Source organism: Pimephales promelas, chromosome 18, assembly GCF_988280905.1.
Source record: "Pimephales promelas chromosome 18, fPimPro1.hap1.1, whole genome shotgun sequence".
NCBI classification, from domain to species: domain Eukaryota; kingdom Metazoa; phylum Chordata; class Actinopteri; order Cypriniformes; family Leuciscidae; genus Pimephales; species Pimephales promelas.
In genome coordinates, this window is record NC_142786.1 from 13,042,360 (window position 1) to 13,064,943 (window position 22,584).

A 22,584-nucleotide genomic window follows, 5' to 3' on the forward strand; every position below is an offset into this window, starting at 1 on the left:
CCATGAACATTTTTTTTCATTTATTTATTTTTTAATCACAAATTCTACCTTTTGAGGTTCCAGTCAGCACACCATCAACACCGAACAAACAAACAAGAAAATGGAGAGAGTATTCAGGCAGTTCATTGAAATTTGCCAGCTTACTGTCATTTCAATTTCACAAATAATTGCAAGTGTCCGAAATATCAGAAGACGATGGCAGAATGAAGCAGTTGCTCATCTGATAGGGCTTGAAGTAACTACCCTTATGCGACGAAGCCCAAGGATCTGGGAGAGACCATGCAATAAGGCGTTCTGGGAAGAAGTTGTGGAGAGACACTTTACAGAAAGTCTCTGGGTGCAACATTTTAGAATGACACGGCCGACGTTTGAGATGCTGTGTGGATTCATTGGTCCTGATGTTGCGCCTACCACAGGTTGCCACCGACCACCGGTTCCAACACGAAAGCAGATTGCCATTTCCCTGTACAAGCTGGCAACCTGCGCCGATGAGTATAGAGTAGTAGGCGAAACTTTCGGGGTTAGTAAAACAACCGTCCATCGATGTGTATATGCTGTGTGCACATCTATTAAAGCCACACTATGCAATCTCAGATTTTTTTGTAAAACAGTGACCTCTAGAGCCTCTGTGGTGTACTTGCACTGTCGTAAATAACCGGTATTCCCCTGTTACTGCATATCTACTGAACTACTGTCAAGTGTTAGACTGCTTTTTAATAATAAAGTTGCCTATCGCGTTTGCTGGCTTATAACTTTTTTCATGATTTCTGCAAAATCAGAAGTAAATAGCCTATAGTGTTTGAACTACTTTATAATTTTATTTATGTTTTTTGATTGTAATGTAAACATTACAAAATGTCAGATGACATCAATAAAGTTAAATGTACGTCGCATTATTTCATAACATTGGCCGTTATGATTTCATTAGACATGATTATTACAATTTATCATAATAGCAAATTGTGTACAATTATTTACAACCTCTAGGCTTATATATGTCCTAATAATTATGTGAGATATTGACTATGTCCTCATGATAATCGCAAGAATCAACATCAACAGCGTCAAGATTTAATTGATTCATAATCAAAACAATTTGAAGTAAAGTTACAGTCGGGAAGTGCACTGTTAGTCAGGTAAAATTTATATAACAGTAACTTACGCACGCCATAAGAAATCTGAACCAGACACAGGACTAAAGTTACGTGATAAATACACATCACAACACCTGAGTTCAGCTGACTAGCTCTTGTGGCAAGCTCGGCAATAAAACATAACGAAAAAAAAACAACAAGATTAAGAGAAACGACTGTTTGTTAGGAAGTTTGCTTACAGCTCTGGTAATCGAAATCTAGCTAGACGTGTGGGAATTATTGAACTGGTCTAATTATCAACAACGGATGAATGAACAGCACAAATGACATACCACAAGCCAGCGCAGAAACATACAACATAGAACGCAAACAAGTTTACAAATAAGAGATTTACTTACAAGTTCATCACAAGATCGCCAGGTCAGCATCGCATTAACAATCCAGTGCTGCTTTTAAGCTCGCGCCAACGAGTGAAAGCCGAATGTACTCTTGTCCGGTTTCTTGCACTGTCCGATTCTCTTTCCCTTTGTCTGGACATTTCTGACTGAGTTTTCTTGGATGCGAGCAAGTAGCTTCATACAGAATGTTGTTGTTGATGTGTGTGACGTCGTTGCCGTAAAGCATGTCGTGATTCTCGCGAGCTGTGTCAGGGGCGCCACTCTCAAACTTGCATGGCTGGTTTTTCCGGCGGCGTCCTCCCCAAGCTCTACTACCAGGATGATTCGCCCTACTATGACTTTGTTTACCACCGAAACGACTTTGAAGCTGTTATATTAAGGTACAGATCTTGCATAGAGTGCCTTTAAAGAAAAATTAATGCAGCGTTATATCAGGCTGCCAAATGTAGCGGAGGCCAATGAAATAGCATACCGTAATTCCTTGGCGCATTTTGTGCCACAGGTTTACGGTGCGCTGGATGGCACGCACATCCCAATTCTCCCCCCCGACAGAAGGCTACTACGATTACATTAATCGCAAAGGGTGGCCATCAATAGTTCTCCAGGCACTTGTTGAAGACGGGTGCATGATACGAGACATATGTGTTGGCACTCCTGGAAGTGCCCATGACGCAGCTGTGTTTGCAGAATCAGATCTGTACAGGTAAGCCTAACCATTCAACATATTTTACCAGGCCGTAAATAACTTTACACACAATAAAATGTATTTTAAAGTTGTGCACTGTAAAAATATTAGTTCATCTTATTTTATTTGACAAAAGAAAGTTGTGATAAATCATGAAGTTGTGACGACGACTGCACCTTGCACGTGAGGAAAATATCACGTGACACCACATTTTTTTGCGTGAAAGCCCTTTTTCTCGACAAAAAGTGTTTCTAAACTAGTTTTTTGCGACATTTAAAATATCGACATAACATTTATGCGCTAAAGTTAAACGGAAAAGGATTGTGTCGACATTTGCAAAAAAAAAAAAAAATCGATAATTGGCGGTTCCATCAGCTATATCGGTAAACATTTTGATGCGCAAAACCTTTTTTCGCAAAAAAAAAAACCCTTGGATGGAAACCTGGCTATTAATGTTAATCAAACAACAGAAAGAAATTTACTGTCCTTGACTGAATCACTTTTGTAAAATTAATAACAATTAATGTTGAATTTATAGTGAAAACTATGTATTGTATATTTTGGTTACTTTATACAGTATAATATTTTCAAGTAGGTCGTTTTCTTATGTGCCTTTGTTCTATTGTTATTTGTGACGCGTGTCATCAGTAAGCTTGAGATTCTTTTCTTAAAGGACAACTTCGGCGCTAAATGAAGTTTTATGTAAACAAAGTTCGGGAGGAGCATGTTCAGGTAATCAACCAATCAACTCAAAGGAAGCCGGTATAAATAAAGCTTCTCTCACCTCATGTCTCACGACAAGTCTCTCAGCATTTGACTCCGCCCTTGTGCCGTCATGTCCGAGCTAGAGCTTTTCCCATCCGATGACGATTCTCTCGTCACTGATGAGACTCCTTCACAACCCGCGGATCCAAGGATCGTTCCATCTCCAGCCTCCTCAAACCGGGGACGCCAACTTCCACGATCCTCTCCACGCACGCCAAGACGCCGAGGACTCCCCTCACCACCACCGGCGAGGACCCCACCATCTTCCTCTGCGTCTTCGCACTCTTTGACACACCCAAACATACCTCCCATAGGGAAGTGGACCGTTAAAGCGCTGAGACAAGCCCTGATTAATTCAGACGTCAACTTTTCTCGCAGAGCGAAAAAAGTAGATTTATATAATTTGTACGTGTCTTTACAACCTACTCACCTTTCTGTTCCAGATGCCATTTCACCGGCTCGAACGAGCAGAGCCTGCCGGACCCGGATTGCTCGCCTTCCAGCCTATCCACCTTCAGTGCCGGGCTCCGCCCACGCGCCACGTCGCCGCAGACCTTCCGCCAGCCTGGGCCGCGCCCCAGACCCAGTCGCGGAAGGGGTTCTTTCTCTTTCAGGTCAAATTTTCCCTCCAGCCCCTCCCACCGTGGCACCGAACGCGCCGGATCTCTGTAACACCAACATTACATCAGCTCCTCAAACGCTTCCTCTCCCTCCCGTTGTTACTTCTTTCAATTTTCCTTACTTTCAAGCCCCAGGTGCGCACCCTGACCCTAGCGCGAGGATGCCTCCGTTAGCCGGTCAGACGCCGACGCATTTTCTTCCTCTTCCTCACTACTACCCTCAATTCTTCCCCCCTCCACCCGGAGCAGGGGCTGACTCTGGCGTGAGGATGCCTCCGCAAACGACCTCAGCTCCGGTCCTCCCCACTTCTAATCCTCTACACGCTCGATCTTCCTTCTCTCTCTTTTCAGCCACTCCTCAACCAGCCCCTCCAAACGCCGTCGCCGCAGAACCTCCGCCAGTGACGAACAGCATCAGAGCTCAAATCCTCGCAGGTGCGGATGTAGACTTGGGCTCCCTACTTTCGATGTTCCCCATGCCGGAATCCAATCGCCAGGTGGATTGCGGCGATATATCCGTCACTTTAAAAAACAACACGCAAGCTTCATCTCGCACATTGTCTTTGGCCGAATTCTGTATTTCCTTTAACCGCTATACCGAAGTTATATGCTCCGTTTTTCCCCATAGACGGCGCGAGCTCAACGATTACCTTTCCATCATAGCGGAGCTTGCGCTGTCGTATGGGGGTAGTCATTTTTACACTTATCACAAATTATTTTCTGCTAAATGCGCCGTCCGTATTTCTCAATGGAATCAGTGTCCTTACTGGGGAGTGTTGGACTCTGATCTCCATAATCGCGTCTTTCTCGGATGCCGAAACATCTCTTGCGCAATTTGCAGGTCCGTAAACCATGCCACCACAGCATGCCCGCAAATCAATCCCTCGATTCCTCCCGGCCCAGCGCAGATCCCCATCAAACCCACAAGCTACGTCCCGCGACCGGCAAGAGAGGACCTCTCTTCCGGTAGCATCTTTCCGAGCAGAGCCCCAAACGTCGCGTCTAACAGACAAGTCTGCAATAATTTCAACGAGGGTAAATGCCAAAGACAACGCTGTCGTTTTCTCCACATTTGCAATTATTGTGGCGGTGCCCACGCCCGTGTTGTATGTCCTGTACAAAAAGCTGTAAATAAAGGCGAGAAAAACTATCTCTCGACTCCAGTGAATATTTCCCGCCTGGCTGAGGAATTATTCCATCACCCAGACGCCAACTTTACAAATTACCTGTTGTCCGGTCTCAGCCAAGGTTTTAAACCTGGCGTGGAATGCCAGCCTACCAAAAACATCATCTGCAATAATCTTCAGTCTTCCTTAGCAGAGCCCGAAGTGGTAGACGAGCTAATAAAAAAAGAAATAGAATCAGGTTTCATGATCGGTCCGTTCGAAGCCCCCCCGTTCGTCAAATTCCGCATTAGCCCCATAGGCGTGGCTACAAGAAAATTTTCAGGAAAAAAGCGCTTGATTATCGACCTCTCAGCTCCTCACAACTCTCCATATCCAAGCATCAACAGTCTCATTCCCCTCGAAGAGTTCTCAATTAAATATCACGACGTTGATCAAGCTATAACCATGATCAAAATAGCAGGTCGCGGCGCGTGGATGGCGAAAGTAGATATCACTTCTGCTTTCAAAGTAATGCCTATCCATCCAGATTCGTGGCATTTATTCGGCGTGAACTGGCGGGGAAAATTTTATTTTTCGGTACGCCTAACTTTCGGTTGCAAAAGCAGCCCCAAAATCTTTGACACCCTATCAGAAGCCATATGTTGGATCCTTTCCAATAATTACGCAATTCCTCACCTCCTCCATCTGCTCGATGATTTCTTAATCATTTCACCTCACGACGCCATCCCCGCGGCTCACCTCGTCAGGGTGCAAAAAGTCTTCGCCGAGCTAGGGATTCCGTTAGCTCAGGAAAAAACAACAGGGCCAACCACATCCATAGAATTTCTGGGCATCAATCTGGATTCCGTTAATTTCCAGGCTTCACTGCCAAAGGAAAAAATAGATCGAATCATTTTAATCGCCGCCAATTTTACGGACCGCTCAAAATGTTCCAAACGCGAACTCCTCTCGCTGCTTGGTCACTTAAACTATGCAATGCGTATCATCCCGCAAGGCCGCCCGTTTATCACGCATCTCCTCGCACTCTCGTCATCAGTCCACGCGCTGGAAGACCAAGTCAACCTTTCTTGCGAGTGCAAAAAGGAGCTAAAATTATGGATCACTTTCCTTAATCAGTGGAACGGTCTAACTTTTTTTTACGACGATTTTATCTCTCTCCCCCTCGACATCAAGTTGTTTACAGACGCAGCTCCCTCAGTCGGTTTCGGAGGTTATTACCAGGGTCGCTGGTTTGCATCTCCATGGCCCCCCCAGCTGCTAGACACTCCCGAGTCCTCAGCCTCCTCGGCCCTTTTTGAGCTCTACCCGATTGTCGTCGCAGCTTCCCTATGGGGGAAAGAATGGTCATCTAAAAGCATTCAAATTCATTGCGACAATGAAGCAACCGTTCAATGCATCAATAAAGGTCGTTCTCGCTCACCTGCAATAATGCCACTCCTCAGACGCCTCATCTGGATCTCCGCCTGCGATCAGTTCATCATTAATGCAAAACACGTCCCAGGTGTTCTCAACCAAATCGCTGACTCTCTCTCCCGTTTCTATTTTCAGAGATTCAGGATGCTGGCACCAGAAGCGGACCCCGTTCCAACCCCAGTACCTCCTTATTCTCAACTAATCTTCCCATAAACCATCCATTGAAATCCCTTCTGGTCACGTCCATCGATTCTATCCTGCAAGCAGTTTCTCCCAGAACTCTCCAATCATACTACACCGCGTGGAAATCTTTCAAATTATTTCACCTCTCGCATAACTTACCGTTTCCTGATTTTTCTCTTCTAACCGTTACTTCTTTCATATCTCACCTCAACCAAGTTAAAGGTCTCCAAGCCGGATCCATAAAAAGCTATTTAAGCGGCATTCAATTCTTTCACAAACTAACTTATGGTAAGCCCGCCCCCGCTATCAATAACTCCCAAACGTCCCTTCTCATTAAAGGAATTCAAAGAACTCACCCCACTCGCCCGGATACCAGACAACCCATTACAATTGATATACTCGCCAAATGCATTACATCACTCCGTCTAGGATACCACTCCACCAACACAGCGCGCACACTAGAAGCTATGTTTATTTTGGCTTTCTTCGGCTTTCTCCGTTGCTCAGAATTGACAATCACTTCCAATTTCAATCCAAACATTCACCCTACCATCTCAGATTTGCAGATCGTGGATAACGAAACTATATCTTTCTTCATCAAACAAAGCAAAACAGATCGAGCTAAAAAAGGTCATTTTGTATATATTTTCAATCTGCCGACTCCCATTCAACCGTTCCATTCCCTCCTAAATTACCTTCAGTATAAACGTTCCACGCTAAAATCCCCTCTCGATCCACTCTTCACAGACGACTCCAATCATCCAGCCACGAGATTCTGGTTCCAAAAACATCTCAAAGCAGTCCTCATCAAATCCGGCATCTCTGCAAACCAATTTTCAAGCCATTCTTTTCGCATCGGCGCAGCAACCACAGCCGCACAAAAAGGTCTTTCCCAACAACAAATCCAAACCCTCGGTCGTTGGTCATCTGAAGCTTTCAATACTTACATTAGATCCAGCCGCTTCCACATCCGAAACGCTCACCAAACCCTTACTAATTAATTAATTAATTAATTTCCATCACCTGTTGCGCTCCGTTCATCGACACCATCACCGTATTCCACGCCCGCGTCGTAAGCATATCCAAATTACGGCGTAACATTTTAAAATTGCAGGCTCCCCCGTTCGTACGAAGTGACGGCTCCCCGCTCGTGGGTCGGGCTCGTCCCCCTTCCGAGCCGCTGGTCGAGCCCTCCCGTCCGAATCGCAGTGAGAGCCTGCCTACTTTCATCATCGTTGGACGGCCGCGCTCGTGTCGCCGCAAGGGCTCCCCGTTCGTTGGGCCGCGAGAGGTCTATTCCCGTGCCCCAGCACCCTTTGAAGCGCCGGTCGAGCCCTCCCGACCGAGTACAGCGGGCGCCCCCGTTCAACTGGCGAGGCTTACCCTTCCGACGCTGTGTGCACTTAAGTTCCCGTCGGATGCCGCGAGAGCCCTCCCGGTTGAACGGCTTAACTCGTTCCAATATCCCGCTCGTCTAAATCTGGCGTCATCGAGCTGTCAGTTCAACTGCTGGCGGGGCTTATCCGTCCGATGCTGTGAGCATCCAAGTTCCCGTCGGACGTCGCGAGAGCCCTCAATGGTCGAACGGTCAAGCTCGTTCTTTGGTAATTACCTTCTCATGCCCTTCACTTTTTGGGGGGAATATTTTTACGCTCGCTGTCCCATACCTTGCTTTTTGGGGAGAACTCTGGGTTCGGGCAAAAATTCCGGGCTCGGAGCCCTCCCCCGAACAGCAAGCCAAATACGCATTAAAATTATATTTGATTTCATGTACATGTGAACTCGTGAAATGAAGTTTTATGTAAACAAAGTTCGGGAGGAGCATGTTCAGGTAATCAACCAATCAACTCAAAGGAAGCCGGTATAAATAAAGCTTCTCTCACCTCATGTCTCACGACAAGTCTCTCAGCATCCCTCCACCACCCCATCACCTCACTCTGGGCTGGGTCTACCCCAGTATAGGGGGAGAACTCTGGGTTCGGGCAAAAATTCCGGGCTCGGAGCCCTCCCCCGAACAGCAAGCCAAATACGCATTAAAATTATATTTGATTTCATGTACATGTGAACTCGTGAAATGAACCTTAAGTCTAATTACACATTGTTACCTAGTCAACCGTTATCTGAGATTTGTTTTCATGATTGCCGAATGTAAATAGTTTTATCTCTAAAAACAGTTTAGCCTATAACGCTAGTATAATGCTAGTATATAGGGCATAGATTAATGACAAATAAAAATCGCTTGTTATTACCACTAAAAAGGCTCAAAATAGCCCCACACCAACACGACAGCATAACAAGGGTCCCTACATTCAAACCGAAGCATTGAGAACTTTGTCAGTGTCCATACAGTTTAATAAGAAGATATTTTATACACACAGTCAACTTCGCGAATACAGGAAGAAGCCATCTTGGAAAAATAGTCTCGACCAGTCGATCTACGAACGCCGATCCAAGTGCGCTGGTGAGATGTGAATAAGGTGAGCGCGAACAGTAGGCTACGTGTACATATTGAAGGGAAGTAAACGGTTTGTGTTTGTGTTTCTTCTGGAAACAACGGACCATATGAGATTCTGCTCAGTTCAGTGCACTTGGATCGGCGCTCGTAGATCGACTGATAGGGACTATTTTTCAAAGATGGCTTCTTCCTGTATTCGCGAAGTTGACTGTGTCTATAAAATATCTTCTTATTAAACTGTATGGACACTGACAAAGTTCTCAATGCTTCGGTTTGAATGTAGGGACCCTTGTTATGCTGTCGTGTTGGTGTGGGGCTATTTTGAGCCTTGTTAGTGGTAATAACAAGCGATTTTTATTTGTCATTACTCTATGCCCTATATACTAGCATTATACTAGCGTTATAGGCTAAACTGTTTTTAGAGATAAAACTATTTACATTCGGCAATCATGAAAACAAATCTCAGATAACGGTTGACTAGGTAGCAATGTGTAATTAGACCAAAGGTTCATTTTGCGCCAGAGTTGTCCTTTAAGCTACTTTTATTTTTTGTGATATTGAAATTGGTCACAAGAATTATGAAATTTTAGTGGCTTTACATTTTTGATATAATAAAAAGGGTCAGGCTGCAGTAACTCATAGCCCCAGGGCCCAGTGAGCTCTTAAAGGGGTAGGGTGACCACCTGCTAATAAGCCCAAGGGGGGACAAGGGGTGTGTTTCTGAGGGACAATGTGGGACACCGCATGGCGCGGCGGTGCCCCCACCCCACGGGCAGACTCTGATAGTAGTTTACCCATATCTAGAATTGTTACTATTGCCTTACTGTTTGTACATGAATAATTGTTAAAAAAAACACATACATTAATAATGCCCTATTCCCTAAACATGTGTAATTGCTGATATATGCTCATGAATAGGCCAACCAATGTGTATTTTTTTCCAAATAAAATGAATATTTTGAACATTCAATGAATTGACAGATGCACTTCCACTTACGATTTACTTTAGCTATTTAATTTTATTTATTTTTCATTACAATTAATTCACTTTAAATAAGTACAAATATAAAATTATAGGATTAACAGGAATTATAGTTGCTCAACACCACAGTAACAGTTTTAAAAAAAGTCGAAAAAAAGTCTAAACTCACAACTCCAGAGGTTCACGGAACGACAAGGTGCGCTGTCATGACAACAATGAAAAAGTTGACATCATCTAGGCAGCAGGTCACGTGGGAGTGGCAACCAGTCTTGGGGAAGTTCTCACTTTCTGAACTAGTTCAAAGTTCAGTTCACACATTTTAAAATGAACTAGTTCAGTTCAAAGTTTGCACAGAAATGTAAGATTTTTCCCATCTTCACCGACCTCGTTATAAAATCCGTTTAAATGATCATACGACGGGGCAGTGAAGCACGATGGCAGGTTAAGCCGTGAGCTCCCTTAAGTCAGTTTAAAAACTCTTGTTGAGAATTTTCGTGTGCTGAGAGATGAGCGGAGGTAATAAATCTAAAGCTAAAAGAAACCTCGAAAAGCAAGGAAAAGACCCCAAACGAACAGAGACAGACAGCATGCAAGAAAAGGAAGAAAATGGCGACCGAGAAGCCTCAGACGCTCTGCGCGTGGGCTTAAAAGATATAAGTAAGCAGATACAGGAATTTCGCAGTGAGCTGAAAGCGGAGCTCGGGTCATTTAAGGATGAACTCAAAACCCAGATGAAACGCGAACTAGAGGAGTTTAAAGAGGACATTAATAAAAAAATCGTGGCAACAACACAAGAAATAAAGGAACAAAATGCAAAAGTTGAGGCCACCTTGTCGCGTGTTGAAGAAATGGAGTGCTGGAGCACCGAGACAGATGGCCTACTACACGACTTCATACAAGAACACAAAAAGATGATGGAAAAATTGACGGACCTCGAGTCGCGGTCCAGACGAAATAACCTGCGGATTTTCGGAGTGCCAGAAGAGGCCGAGAAGGGGTCTGTTACCCAGTTCGTAGAAGAAATTATCCGGAGTAAACTTGACATTGAAACCGACTGTCAAATTCAGCGGGCGCACAGGGCTCTGGCGCCGAAACCTAAAACAGATCAACCACCGAGGGCCATCGTGGTGAATTTCCTACAGTATAATACGAAGGAGAAAGTCCTGAGAAGAGCCTGGGAAAAGAAAATAATCACGATTGGAGAGCGGAGGATTTTCTTCGACCATGATTACACCTCTGCTGTGGTGCAGCAACGCAAGTCGTATGTTAAAGCCAAGAAAATTTTGAAAGAAGCGGGGATCCGATTTCAGACTCCATTTACAAAGATGAGAGTTCACTGGGATAACGGAGTAAAAACATACAACGAAGCGGGAGAAGTGGAGAAAGACTTGCGTGACAGAGGATATAAAGTGACGGATTCCGAAGATGCAGCCGGCTCAATAACGTTACTGGAACGACTCGAAGCACGAAGTCTAGCATGGCAACGGGTCGGCAGAGAACGGAGAGCGGAGGCAAGCAGAAGAGCACGGAAACGGCTGGAGGATTTTCGGCGGACAAGCACGACGAATTCGTGAGAAACCTTCTATATGATGACGTGAACAAGGTTTTGATTCTTAAGGGGTTAAGGGGAAACAATATTTTGCGATAACCGTATTCGGAACAAGTCAATGACACAGTGAGGGGCGTTTGTGAACATGCATTGACTAGGGGAGACATGGACAATGAAGAAAATATATCTAGTATGGGTGCAAAAACATCTTACAGACTGCATCTCATATCTAGAAGGGGGCCCTCAGTTCAGCTGAGGCTTTCCCTCTCTATGGAGACAGTGACTCAAAACCCTAAGTTCTGGGTAAACATTACCAATTGGAGGTCAGTTGATATCCTGTCAGTTAATCTTTTACGTTTTGGTTTATGTAAAAGTTGTTTAGTAGTTTGTTCTTGTTCAAATGTTTGTCAGTGGGGTTATCATTATACAATGATTATTATAGAGATAGTTTAATGCAGGAGAGAGACATTGAGATAATGTCTTTAAATGTTAATGGACTAGGGAATCCAGTCAAAAGAGCTAAAGTTATAGCCAAATTGAAAAAGGAAAAGAAACATATTTATTTCTTGCAAGAAACACATTTATCGAATGAGGAACATGAAAAACTGAAAAAATTTGGTTTTAAAAATATATTTTATAGTTCATGTCCAAACCATCGTAAGAGAGGGGTCATTATCTTAATTCCAAAAGGTGTTAACTTTGATTGTCATAAAGAAGTAAAGGATAAAGAAGGGAGACACGTTATTGTTAAAGGAACAATTAATAATAGTATGTTAACTTTGATAAATGTCTATGCCCCACCGGAAAGCAATAAACAATATTTCAAAGTACTTTTTGATATTGTGGCGGAGGAGATGGAGGGGGTTGGTATATGTGGAGGGGACCTAAACATAGTACTTAACCATGACCTGGATACTACAAGCCATAAAAGAAATAAAAAAACATAAAAAAATTCATAAATCACATATGTACAGAAATGGGCCTAATTGATGTCTGGAGGGAATTACACCCATTAGAGAAGGACTATAGCCACTACTCTGCCACGCATTCTGTGTATTATAGAATAGATTACTTTCTCTTACAAGAAGAAAACAGACACCGGATACGGAATTGTGGGATTGGGGTAGCTGACGTATCGGACCATAATGCTATTTATATGAAGATCTCTCTGGAAGAGGAAAAAAGGAACACATTGTGGAGATTAAATCTAGGAATATTAAATAATAAATCAGTAGTTGAGCAAATCCGAATAGAAATAAAAAGATACTTAGAGGAAAATAACAATGGAGAGGTAGACCCCTCTATATTATGGGATGCACTAAAAGCAGTGATTCGAGGAAAATTAATAGCTATTACAAGCACTCTTTAAAAAGAAAGGATTGCTCATTATGAGAAACTTATTTCAGAATTAAAAAATTTGGAGTTAAAACATAAACATAAACCAAATAAAGAGGTTTTGGCTCAAATGGGAGAATTGAGAAAGGAAGTTAACAGCTTGTTGCAGACAGAAGTGGAGAAAAAGGCTAGATTCGTGAAACAAACTTATTATGAATCAGGACCAAGAGCACTTAAATTATTGGCAAGAAGAATGCGGAAACAACAAACTGATAATTTAATCTCCAAAATGCGAGACCCCAAAACGAATCAAATTAAATGCGAACCAACAGATATTAGAAATATATTTAAGAAGTACTATGAAGTGTTCTGACTCCTATCAGTGCCAGTGCTTTAGCGACATCTGGTGGTATGTAGAGTCATTGCGCTTATAAGGAGATCGACAACAGGGGTACATGCAGACTGAATGCTCCTCCACTAACGTTATTTGTCTATCCTTGGAATAGATCCATCAGTGAGTATGGTCGCTCAGTTGTTTAAGTAGTTAAAATATGTGTAGATGTTATACTACTGTTGTTTAAAAGCAATTATTTTCAGTGAAATTCGTGTTAATGCTAATCGTGATGCTAACTGTTAGCTTGGATTAGCTGGGCTATTTGCACAGGTAGCTCAGACTGTTAAGCCTCATTTATGTTTATTTACTTGCCTGTGTTTTAGTTAGCCTATTTTCTTATGTTCTTTGAGTGGATAATATTGTAATATGTGCTGTTGTTATTATATTTATGTTTGATGTTGCACATATTTGACTGTAACATAGTGTTTATTTTATACTGTATTGCAGTTTTACAAAAAAGGAAACAATCAAGATTTCAGTAAAGAAAACACTCAACCTGGAGTCAAGCCTACTGAGTCTTATTGTCAATGTTCGCTATCTGTCTAACAATACAGTGACGTATCTGCCAGGACAGAATAGTAAAATGATGACCACACAGCGGGAAAAGACAACAAAATAACTATGTGAACAGCACTCAGAAGCATAAACCTTAAGAACCTCAAGATATTGCAAAGATGAGCGACAACGATGACGGAACACGTCAGTCTCAGATGCAGACGAGGTCTAGAGTCTCCTCTTCTCTCAAGTCCTGCAGATCCTCAACTCGGACATCTGTCAGCGCCGCTGCAACGAGGGCAAGGGCCAAGGCTGAAGCAGCAAAAATAAAGGTGTCTTATGCAGAGAAGGAGGCAGCCATCATGAAAGAAAAGGTAAACATAGAGGCCAGTCTTCATGTGTTACAGCAAGAGAAGGAAGCTGCAGCAGCTTCAAAAGAGGCAGCAATATATGAAGAGGCAGCAGCAGTTGAACAGATAGAAAGAGGCTCTCTTGGTGAGTTTCAGGATTTGAGTTTTGAAGATCCAACAAAACGCACCAGAGACTATATAGAAACTCAACCATTTGAACATGCTTACCAGGAGCTTCATGATGGTACGCCACAGCAGCCAATCCAACAGGACAAAAGCCCATGCACTATCAACGGAGCACAAAACACAGTGAGTAGACCACTTAAGGAGGAAGAAAATTACAAACCCATTGCAAATGAGCGCTATGCACTTCCACCTGCCCATAAGGCTCCTTACATCCCAAACAAATACCCAGCCGCTACATTTCCAGCACCTAATCAGGCCCAGTACAAGTCATACTCACGGTCAACGCCTCAGACTGCTGATTTGGCCCAGTATCTAGTGAGAAAAGAAATGGTTAGCTCTGGGCTCCTTGCCTTTGATGACCGTCCAGAAAATTATTGGGCATGGAAATCGTCTTTCCTAGCAACCATAAAGGAGCTTAATCTATCTGACCAGGAAGAGCTTAACCTCCTCGTAAAATGGCTTGGGCCGGAGTCATCAGCACAAGCCAAGCGGTTAAGGTCAGTGCATGTTAACAATCCCAGAGCAGGTGTGTGTATGATATGGCAGCGCTTGGAAGAGATGTATGGAAGCCCAGAGGTTATCGAAAATGCCCTGCTGAGAAGACTCGAGACCTTCCCAGCCATCTCTAACAGAGACATACACAAGCTTGTGGAGTTAGGTGACTTGCTAAGAGAGCTAGAGGCTGCTAAAGCAGAGGGATACTTGCCTGGACTCGCATATCTAGACACATCACGGGGTGTTAATCCTATAGTGGAGGAGCTTCCTTTCTCCCTCCGGGACCGCTGGATAGGGCAGGGATCCAAATACAAGGAGGATTTTCATGTCCCCTTCCCACCATTCAGCTTCTTTGTCAACTTTGTATGTTCCCAGGCAAAGACCCGGAATGACCCCAGTTTTGCATTTAGCCTCTCCTCTACCCCAAGCCACAGCAAAGTCGAAAGGTCACCAAAATACCTCCCCAGAACACCTGTGACAGTCAGAAAAACAGCGGTCACTGCTACATCTACCACTCCACATGCAGATGCAACTGCCAAGGAGGAACCAGACAAGCAGTGTCCCATGCATAATAAACCACACCCGCTATCAAAATGTCGTGGTTTTCGTGGGAAACATATTGATGAGAGGAAAACATATTTGAAGGAGAATTCAATCTGTTTTCGATGTTGTGCCAGCACCAAGCATATGGCCAAAGATTGCAGGACAACACTTAAATGCAATGAGTGCGAAAGCAACAGACATATTTCAGCGATGCATCCTGGAACAGCCCCTTGGTTGCTTGGTGAGCAGCTTCAGCACGTGGCTGAGGACGAGCAAAGCGGGGGGTGTGAAGAGCGAACACCTCCTATAGTCACGTCCAAGTGTACAGAAATATGTGGTGGCTCTACCAAGGCCAGATCCTGCTCAAAAATCTGCTTGGTCAAGGTTTATCACGCCAATAATCCAAGTAAGGTTCACAGGGTGTATGCAGTACTAGATGACCAAAGCAACAGGTCGTTAGTAAAATCACAATTCTTTGATCTGCTAGACATTAACAGCACTGCATCCCCCTATACTCTCAAAACATGCTCCGGCACAGTGGAGACTGCAGGGCGGAAAGCAAATAACATTATAGTGGAGTCATTCAATGGTAAAACCAAGGTGAAACTTCCAACTCTGCTAGAATGTAACAGCCTACCTGACGACAGATCAGAGATCCCAACGCCTGAGTGCACTAAATATTTTCCTCATCTCAGTCCTGTGACCGATAAGATCCCTCCTCTTGACCCTAGTGCTCCCATTCTCCTTCTCCTAGGCAGAGACATTTTGAGCGTGCATAAGGTGAGGGAACAGCATAACGGGCCTCACAACTCACCGTATGCCCAGCGCCTTGACCTTGGCTGGGTCATAGTTGGAGAGTTATGCTTGAGTGGTGCTCACAAGAACGAAGAAGTTAATGCCTACAAGACTCATGTCCTTCAAAATGGACGCTCCTCTTTCCTCGAGCCATGTACCAACAAGATTCACATAGCGGAGAGAGTACAGGGTCCAGTGCAGCCTACTCTTCAGACATCATCTTACAGCAAGGAGATGTTTCGGGAGACCTGTCGAGATGGTTTGGGGGAAAGGGTGTTTCAGAAAACACCGGAAGATGAGAAACTAGCCATGTCAGTAGATGATACCAACTTTCTCAGAATAATGGTAAGCGAAGTTTACATGGATGACCAAAATCACTGGGTGGCTCCCCTACCTTTTCAGTCACCTCGCAAGCCCCTTCCAAATAACAGAGTACAGGCCACCCAGAGACTCTCCACTCTACAACGCTCATTCAGAAGGAGACCTGACATGAAACAGCACTTCTTTGACTTCATGCAGAAAGTCCTTGACAACCAGCAGGCAGAGCCAGCTCCTCCATTGCAACCAGGGCAAGAATGCTGGTATTTACCTACCTTTGGTGTCTATCACCCACAGAAGCCTGGGAAAATTAGGGTGGTTTTTGATTCCAGTGCAGTGTTTAAGGGAACGTCACTGAATGACATGCTCCTCAGCGGACCTAACCTCAACAACTCTCTAGTTGGAGTCCTGCTAAGGTTCAGGAGGGAGCAAATAGCCATCACAGCTGATATTGAACAAATGTTCTATGGGTTCAAAGTCAGAGAGGACCATCGCAATTTCTTGCGATTTCTGTGGCACAGAGATAATGATCCGGATAAAGAGATCATGGACTTTTGGATGACTGTACACGTTTTTGGGAACAGCCCGTCACCCGCTGTAGCAACGTATGGGCTGAGGAAAGCTGCAGAACAAGGAGAAAATGAACATGGCACAGATGCCAAGGATTTCATTTACCGAAATTTTTACGTTGACGATGGTCTCATTTCAGTGTCAAAGGAGGTTGACGCCATTGATCTCCTGCAACGCACCAGGGCCCTACTAGCTGAGTCCAACTTACGACTTCACAAAATTGCCTCAAATAGTTCAAAGGTAATGGAGGCATTTCCTCCAGAAGAACGAGCAAGTGACTTTAAGGATCTAGATTTAGGAGCAGACCCCTTGCCCTCCCAACGCAGTCTGGGTGTAAGCTGGGAACTCCAGACTGACCGTTTTACTTTCAGAGTGTCAAGAGATGTGAAACCATTCACTCGAAGAGGCATTCTCTCAACTGTAAATAGTCTTTATGATCCTCTTGGATTTGCTTCCCCCATTACTGTGGAAGGCAAGTCACTGGTAAGAGAACTTTCCTCTGAGCAGTATGAATGGGATACTCCTCTCCCAAAGCAAAAAGAGGCACAGTGGAAAGCATGGACCGACTCATTAACTGAGCTGGAACAGATTCACATCCAGCGAACATACGTTCCAGTCCCGTTGTCATGTTGTAGAACGATAGACTTATGCGTTTTCTCAGACGCTTCTACTGTGGCAATAGCGGCTGCAGCCTATCTGCGTGTCTTGGACTCTGATGGAATATGGCATGTGGGGTTTGTAATGGGAAAAACAAAGCTGGCTCCTTATCCCATGCACACTGTTCCACGCCTAGAGTTGTGTGCCGCAGTCTTGGCAGTTGAACTGGCGGAACTGATTCAATCTGAAATGGATATAGAGTTGAAAGCAGTCAGGTTCTATACAGACAGTCGTGTCGTGCTGGGCTACATCCATAACAGATCAAGAAGGTTCTATACCTATGTAGCTAACCGAGTAACTCGCATTCGGAGCTCCACCAAACCCACTCAGTGGCAGTACGTACAAACCGATGAGAACCCTGCCGACCATGGAACCAGGCCGTTTCCAGTGGCTTACCTGGCCACATCCAGTTGGTTACTTGGTCCTCAATTTCTCCGCCAGCCAAACGCACGTCAAGAGGATGAGGCAGAATCGTTCGAGCTAGTGCAGCCAGATACAGACAAAGACATTCGGCCTGAAGTCACCTCTCTTGCAACCAAAGTTACAGAGCAGTCTTTTGGATCACAAAGATTCGAAAACTTCTCTACCTGGAAGAGTCTGGTAAGAGGCATGACAAGTCTCATTCATGTAGCAAAGTCATTCTCCGGTGAGATTAAGAATGATGGATGTAAGGGATGGCATCAATGCAGGCAGCAGCACCCCACAGAGCGCTATCAAGCCAAGACAGTTATCCTCAGAGCAGTGCAAGAGGATGTGTATCAGGAGGAGCTAAAATGTCTAACTCAGGGCATCAAAATTCACCACCAAGGCCCTCTTGTAAAGTTGGATCCTTTCCTTGATGAGTATGGACTGCTCAGAGTGGGAGGTCGGATACACAAAGCAGATCTGAAAGATCAAGAGAAACACCCATTAATCCTTCCAGCTAGACATCATGTCACCACTCTCTTAGTCCGGCATTATCATGATGAAGTGGCACACCAAGGTCGCCACTTTACAGAGGGTGCAGTACGTGCCGCTGGAGTCTGGATAGTAGGAGGGAAGAGGCTCATCTCCAGCATTATATACAAATGTGTCACCTGTAAGAAGTTGAGGGGCAAGCCTGAAGTTCAAAAGATGTCTGATCTGCCCACTGACAGGGTGGCTATGGACCCGCCTTTCACCCATGTAGGACTGGATGTTTTTGGTCCATGGAATGTTGAAACCCGGCGGACACGAGGTGGTGCTGCTGAGAGCAAAAGGTGGGCTGTCATTTTCTGTTGCCTAAGTACTAGAGCCGTCCACCTGGAAGTCATTGAATCTATGTCGACCTCAAGCTTCATCAACGCCTTGAGGCGCTTCCTGTCCATACGGGGACCTGTCAGACACCTCAGGTCAGATAGAGGCACCAATTTCATTGGTGCATGCAGAGAGCTTCAGATTAACACTGGCGACCCTGAGGTCAAGAACTACTTGCAAGACCAGGGCTGTACATGGACCTTTAATGCTCCTCATTCTTCACATATGGGAGGAGCTTGGGAGAGATTGATAGGAGTGGTTAGAAGGATTTTAGATGCGCTGCTGGTGAAGGATGGAGCTTCCAGACTTACCCATGAAGTCCTAACAACCTTGATGGCTGAGGTTATGGCCATCATGAATTCCAGACCACTGGTCCCAATCACATATGATGCAGAGATACCTGAGATACTCTCGCCTGCCATGTTATTAACCCAAAAGGCAAGTGTTACTCCTGCTCCCCCAGGGGATTTCAAATTGGACCACCTTTGTAAGGGACAGTGGCGCCAGGTCCAGAGCTTGGCGGACTCCTTCTGGAAAAGGTGGAGGCTGGAATACTTGGCAACTCTTCAGCCACGTAGAAAGTGGACCAGGGAGAAGCATAATCTCCAGGAGGGTGACGTTGTTCTGATAAAGGATGTTCAAGCAAGACGCAATCAGTGGCCTCTTGGATTGATAGTTGAGGCCATTCCCAGCTCTGACAGCAGGATCCGTAAGGTTATGGTGAAGACCTTTAGCCAAGGGACAATTAAGGAGTATCTTAGGCCAATTAGTGAGGTTGTGTTACTGATACCAAAGGGAAAAGAGTAGAGAGTGGTATAAAATAATTATACCAAGCGGGGAGTGTTCTGACTCCTATCAGTGCCAGTGCTTTAGCGACATCTGGTGGTATGTAGAGTCATTGCGCTTATAAGGAGATCGACAACAGGGGTACATGCAGACTGAATGCTCCTCCACTAACGTTATTTGTCTATCCTTGGAATAGATCCATCAGTGAGTATGGTCGCTCAGTTGTTTAAGTAGTTAAAATATGTGTAGATGTTATACTACTGTTGTTTAAAAGCAATTATTTTCAGTGAAATTCGTGTTAATGCTAATCGTGATGCTAACTGTTAGCTTGGATTAGCTGGGCTATTTGCACAGGTAGCTCAGGCTGTTAAGCCTCATTTATGTTTATTTACTTGCCTGTGTTTTAGTTAGCCTATTTTCTTATGTTCTTTGAGTGGATAATATTGTAATATGTGCTGTTGTTATTATATTTATGTTTGATGTTGCACATATTTGACTGTAACATAGTGTTTATTTTATACTGTATTGCAGTTTTACAAAAAAGGAAACAATCAAGATTTCAGTAAAGAAAACACTCAACCTGGAGTCAAGCCTACTGAGTCTTATTGTCAATGTTCGCTATCTGTCTAACAATACAGTGACGTATCTGCCAGGACAGAATATGAAGAATTATATAAACAGACCTCGTGGATGAATGGAACCAAAACACAAGAATTTCTTAACACATTAGATATGCCCTCTATTGGTGAAATACAAAATAAAAGCCTAATTGCAGAAATAACCACTGAGGAACTACAACAAGTCATGGGCAAATTAAAATCAGGCAAATCACCAGGGAGCGATGGTTTCCCTTCAGAGTGGTATAGAGCTTACTACAAAGAATTGATGCCATTACTGAGGGACACTTTCAATTTGGTCATAAAAGAAGGGAAAACTCCTCCATCGTGGAAAGAGGCTATCATTTCTGTTATCCCCAAAGAGAAAAAAGACAGGGAATATTGTCAAAACTATAGACCCATATCACTTCTTAATACAGACTATAACATTTTTAGCTCTATCTTGGCATCCAGAATACAATTGTTCTTACCAGACTTGATAGATGAAGACCAAACAGGTTTTGTTAAAGGTCGACAAACATATGACAACATAAGAAGAACTCTCCATATAATAGATAGGGCTAATTGAAATAAATTACCTATAGGTCTAATCAGCCTTGATGCCGAGAAGGCCTTTGACAGGGTCAATTGGGAATTTCTTTATTTAACATTAGAAAAGTTGGTTTTTAATGACAAATCTGTCCAGTGTATCAAGTATCAGAACCCAACAGCTAGAGTGAGAATAAATGGGTCTCTATCAGAGAGATTCCTCCTGGAAAGAGGAACTAGACAGGGTTGCTGTCTTAGTCCCTCTCTATTTGCCATTAATATACAGCCACTGGCTCAATTAATCAGACAGCACTTGTTGATTCCGGGAGTCGAAATTAATGGCATGGAACATAAAATTTGTCTCTTTGCAGATGATGTTATGATCTATTTAGCTGAACCCAAAAAACATTTAATAAAGCTTATGCAGATATTAGAGCAATTTAATGAATATGCTGGATTCAAATTAAATGTAACAAAAACTCAAATTCTTATGCTTAATTGTAAACCAAACATGCAACTCAAACAAAACGATGATATTAATTGGAACGCAAAATATATAAAATACCTAGGTATAAATATAACTAAAGACTTATCAAAATTGTATAGGGTCAATTACGATCTAATTACTAATAATATAAAGAGTGAGATTGAGAGGTGGTCAACGTATCCCATTGTAACCGGTTCAGCTACCCCTCTGCGTTGTGTTGTGCGGTGGAGGCGATGAATAAAGACTGGAGCCGAAATTGCTGATTCAATGACTCTTTTATCTGTGAAGCACCAAGTTGGGAAAATGCAGTATACAATCAGGTTGTGTAATAAAGCCAGCTCCTCGCTCTGCTCAGACCTCCCGCGGACTGAAGAGCTCACACTTTATAGAGAATCTTGTTGACTAACAAAAATAATATCACATCACTTAGGCCTACGACATAGCCATATATAGCTACATACAATCAACAGCCAATAAATGAATATAAAAATATATATTGACATTGTTTGTAATACATCAAACACTTATTTAAATGAAACTAAATTTATATACCTTTTCCAAATCACCCACATTTTCAGAATTTGGTTTATACATAGAAACAATAAAATTTTAAACAATAAATCACAAAACCACATTTAAATGCATAACCATACCTGTGAAGCACCAAGTTGGGAAAATGCAGTATACAATCAGGTTGTGTAATAAAGCCAGCTCCTGCCGAATAGTCGAATACAGGAGAGAAATTAGCAGTCACGTTTCACAGGCCAACTTTTACACTAACATACAACTTCACACTGCATTTACTCGGTTAAAACTTCACTTTCACAAATAAAACAGTTTTAAAGAAAAGATAACCTGCATGTATGTAATAACTCTTCTTTTCACTTTTATCCAACTTTATAACAGGAGTGCACGAAACACATACCTCGCTCTGCTCAGACCTCCCGCGGACTGAAGCGAGAGCGCGCGCAATGCGACAATGACGTCACAACCGCAACGAACTCAAAACTCATAAAAATACAAAAATGAATAAATTTTCCTTTTCTCACATATGGATATTGATTTCTAACAGAAACCATAAGGATTTTGTGTGAATAAAAATAAAAAAACTAGTTACAAATTAATACTCGTTACATTCACCCCCTTCTGAATTCACCAAAATCCAGACTCAACCAACTTCACTCATACACTTGACTGGAATCTCCTAAATGTCTCATTCACCCATTTCAGCCTAAAAAGGCTACCTTCTTAGAAAGGTTGAGAGAGATTCAAGGGTGATCAGGCCTTAAAAAACTCCCAGAATAAATGGTGCCTTTTACACCATACTAGGTATTAACCCACAAATCTTCAAGTCAAACATATAACATCGGTCACATCAAATGAATTACTTTACAGCTACAGTGATAATGCTCAAGTGTATCAGAAAATATGAACTCAGACTATGAAATAACTCTTAAAACAAGGTAAGTAGTGACTGGGACT

The 22,584-nt window shown here is 43.3% G+C and overlaps 1 protein-coding gene across 1 annotated transcript; it reads left to right on the plus strand.

Moving 5' to 3' along the window:
- The first annotated feature begins 17,468 nt into the window (after positions 1 to 17,468).
- On the plus strand, positions 17,469 to 20,055 carry LOC148970941 (uncharacterized). Its single transcript, XM_089122972.1, has 2 exons — positions 17,469 to 19,674; positions 20,002 to 20,055. Exon 1 carries the CDS (start codon positions 17,494 to 17,496, stop codon positions 19,489 to 19,491), a length of 1,998 nt encoding a protein of 665 aa, XP_088979098.1. The 5' UTR covers positions 17,469 to 17,493; the 3' UTR covers positions 19,492 to 19,674; positions 20,002 to 20,055.
- Positions 20,056 to 22,584: the final 2,529 nt, after the last annotated feature.

Bases quoted from the DNA above. Each gene is read 5' to 3' on its own strand.
- LOC148970941 (XM_089122972.1), top strand. From the start codon at position 17,494: ATGGGAAAAACAAAGCTGGCTCCTTATCCCATGCACACTGTTCCACGC.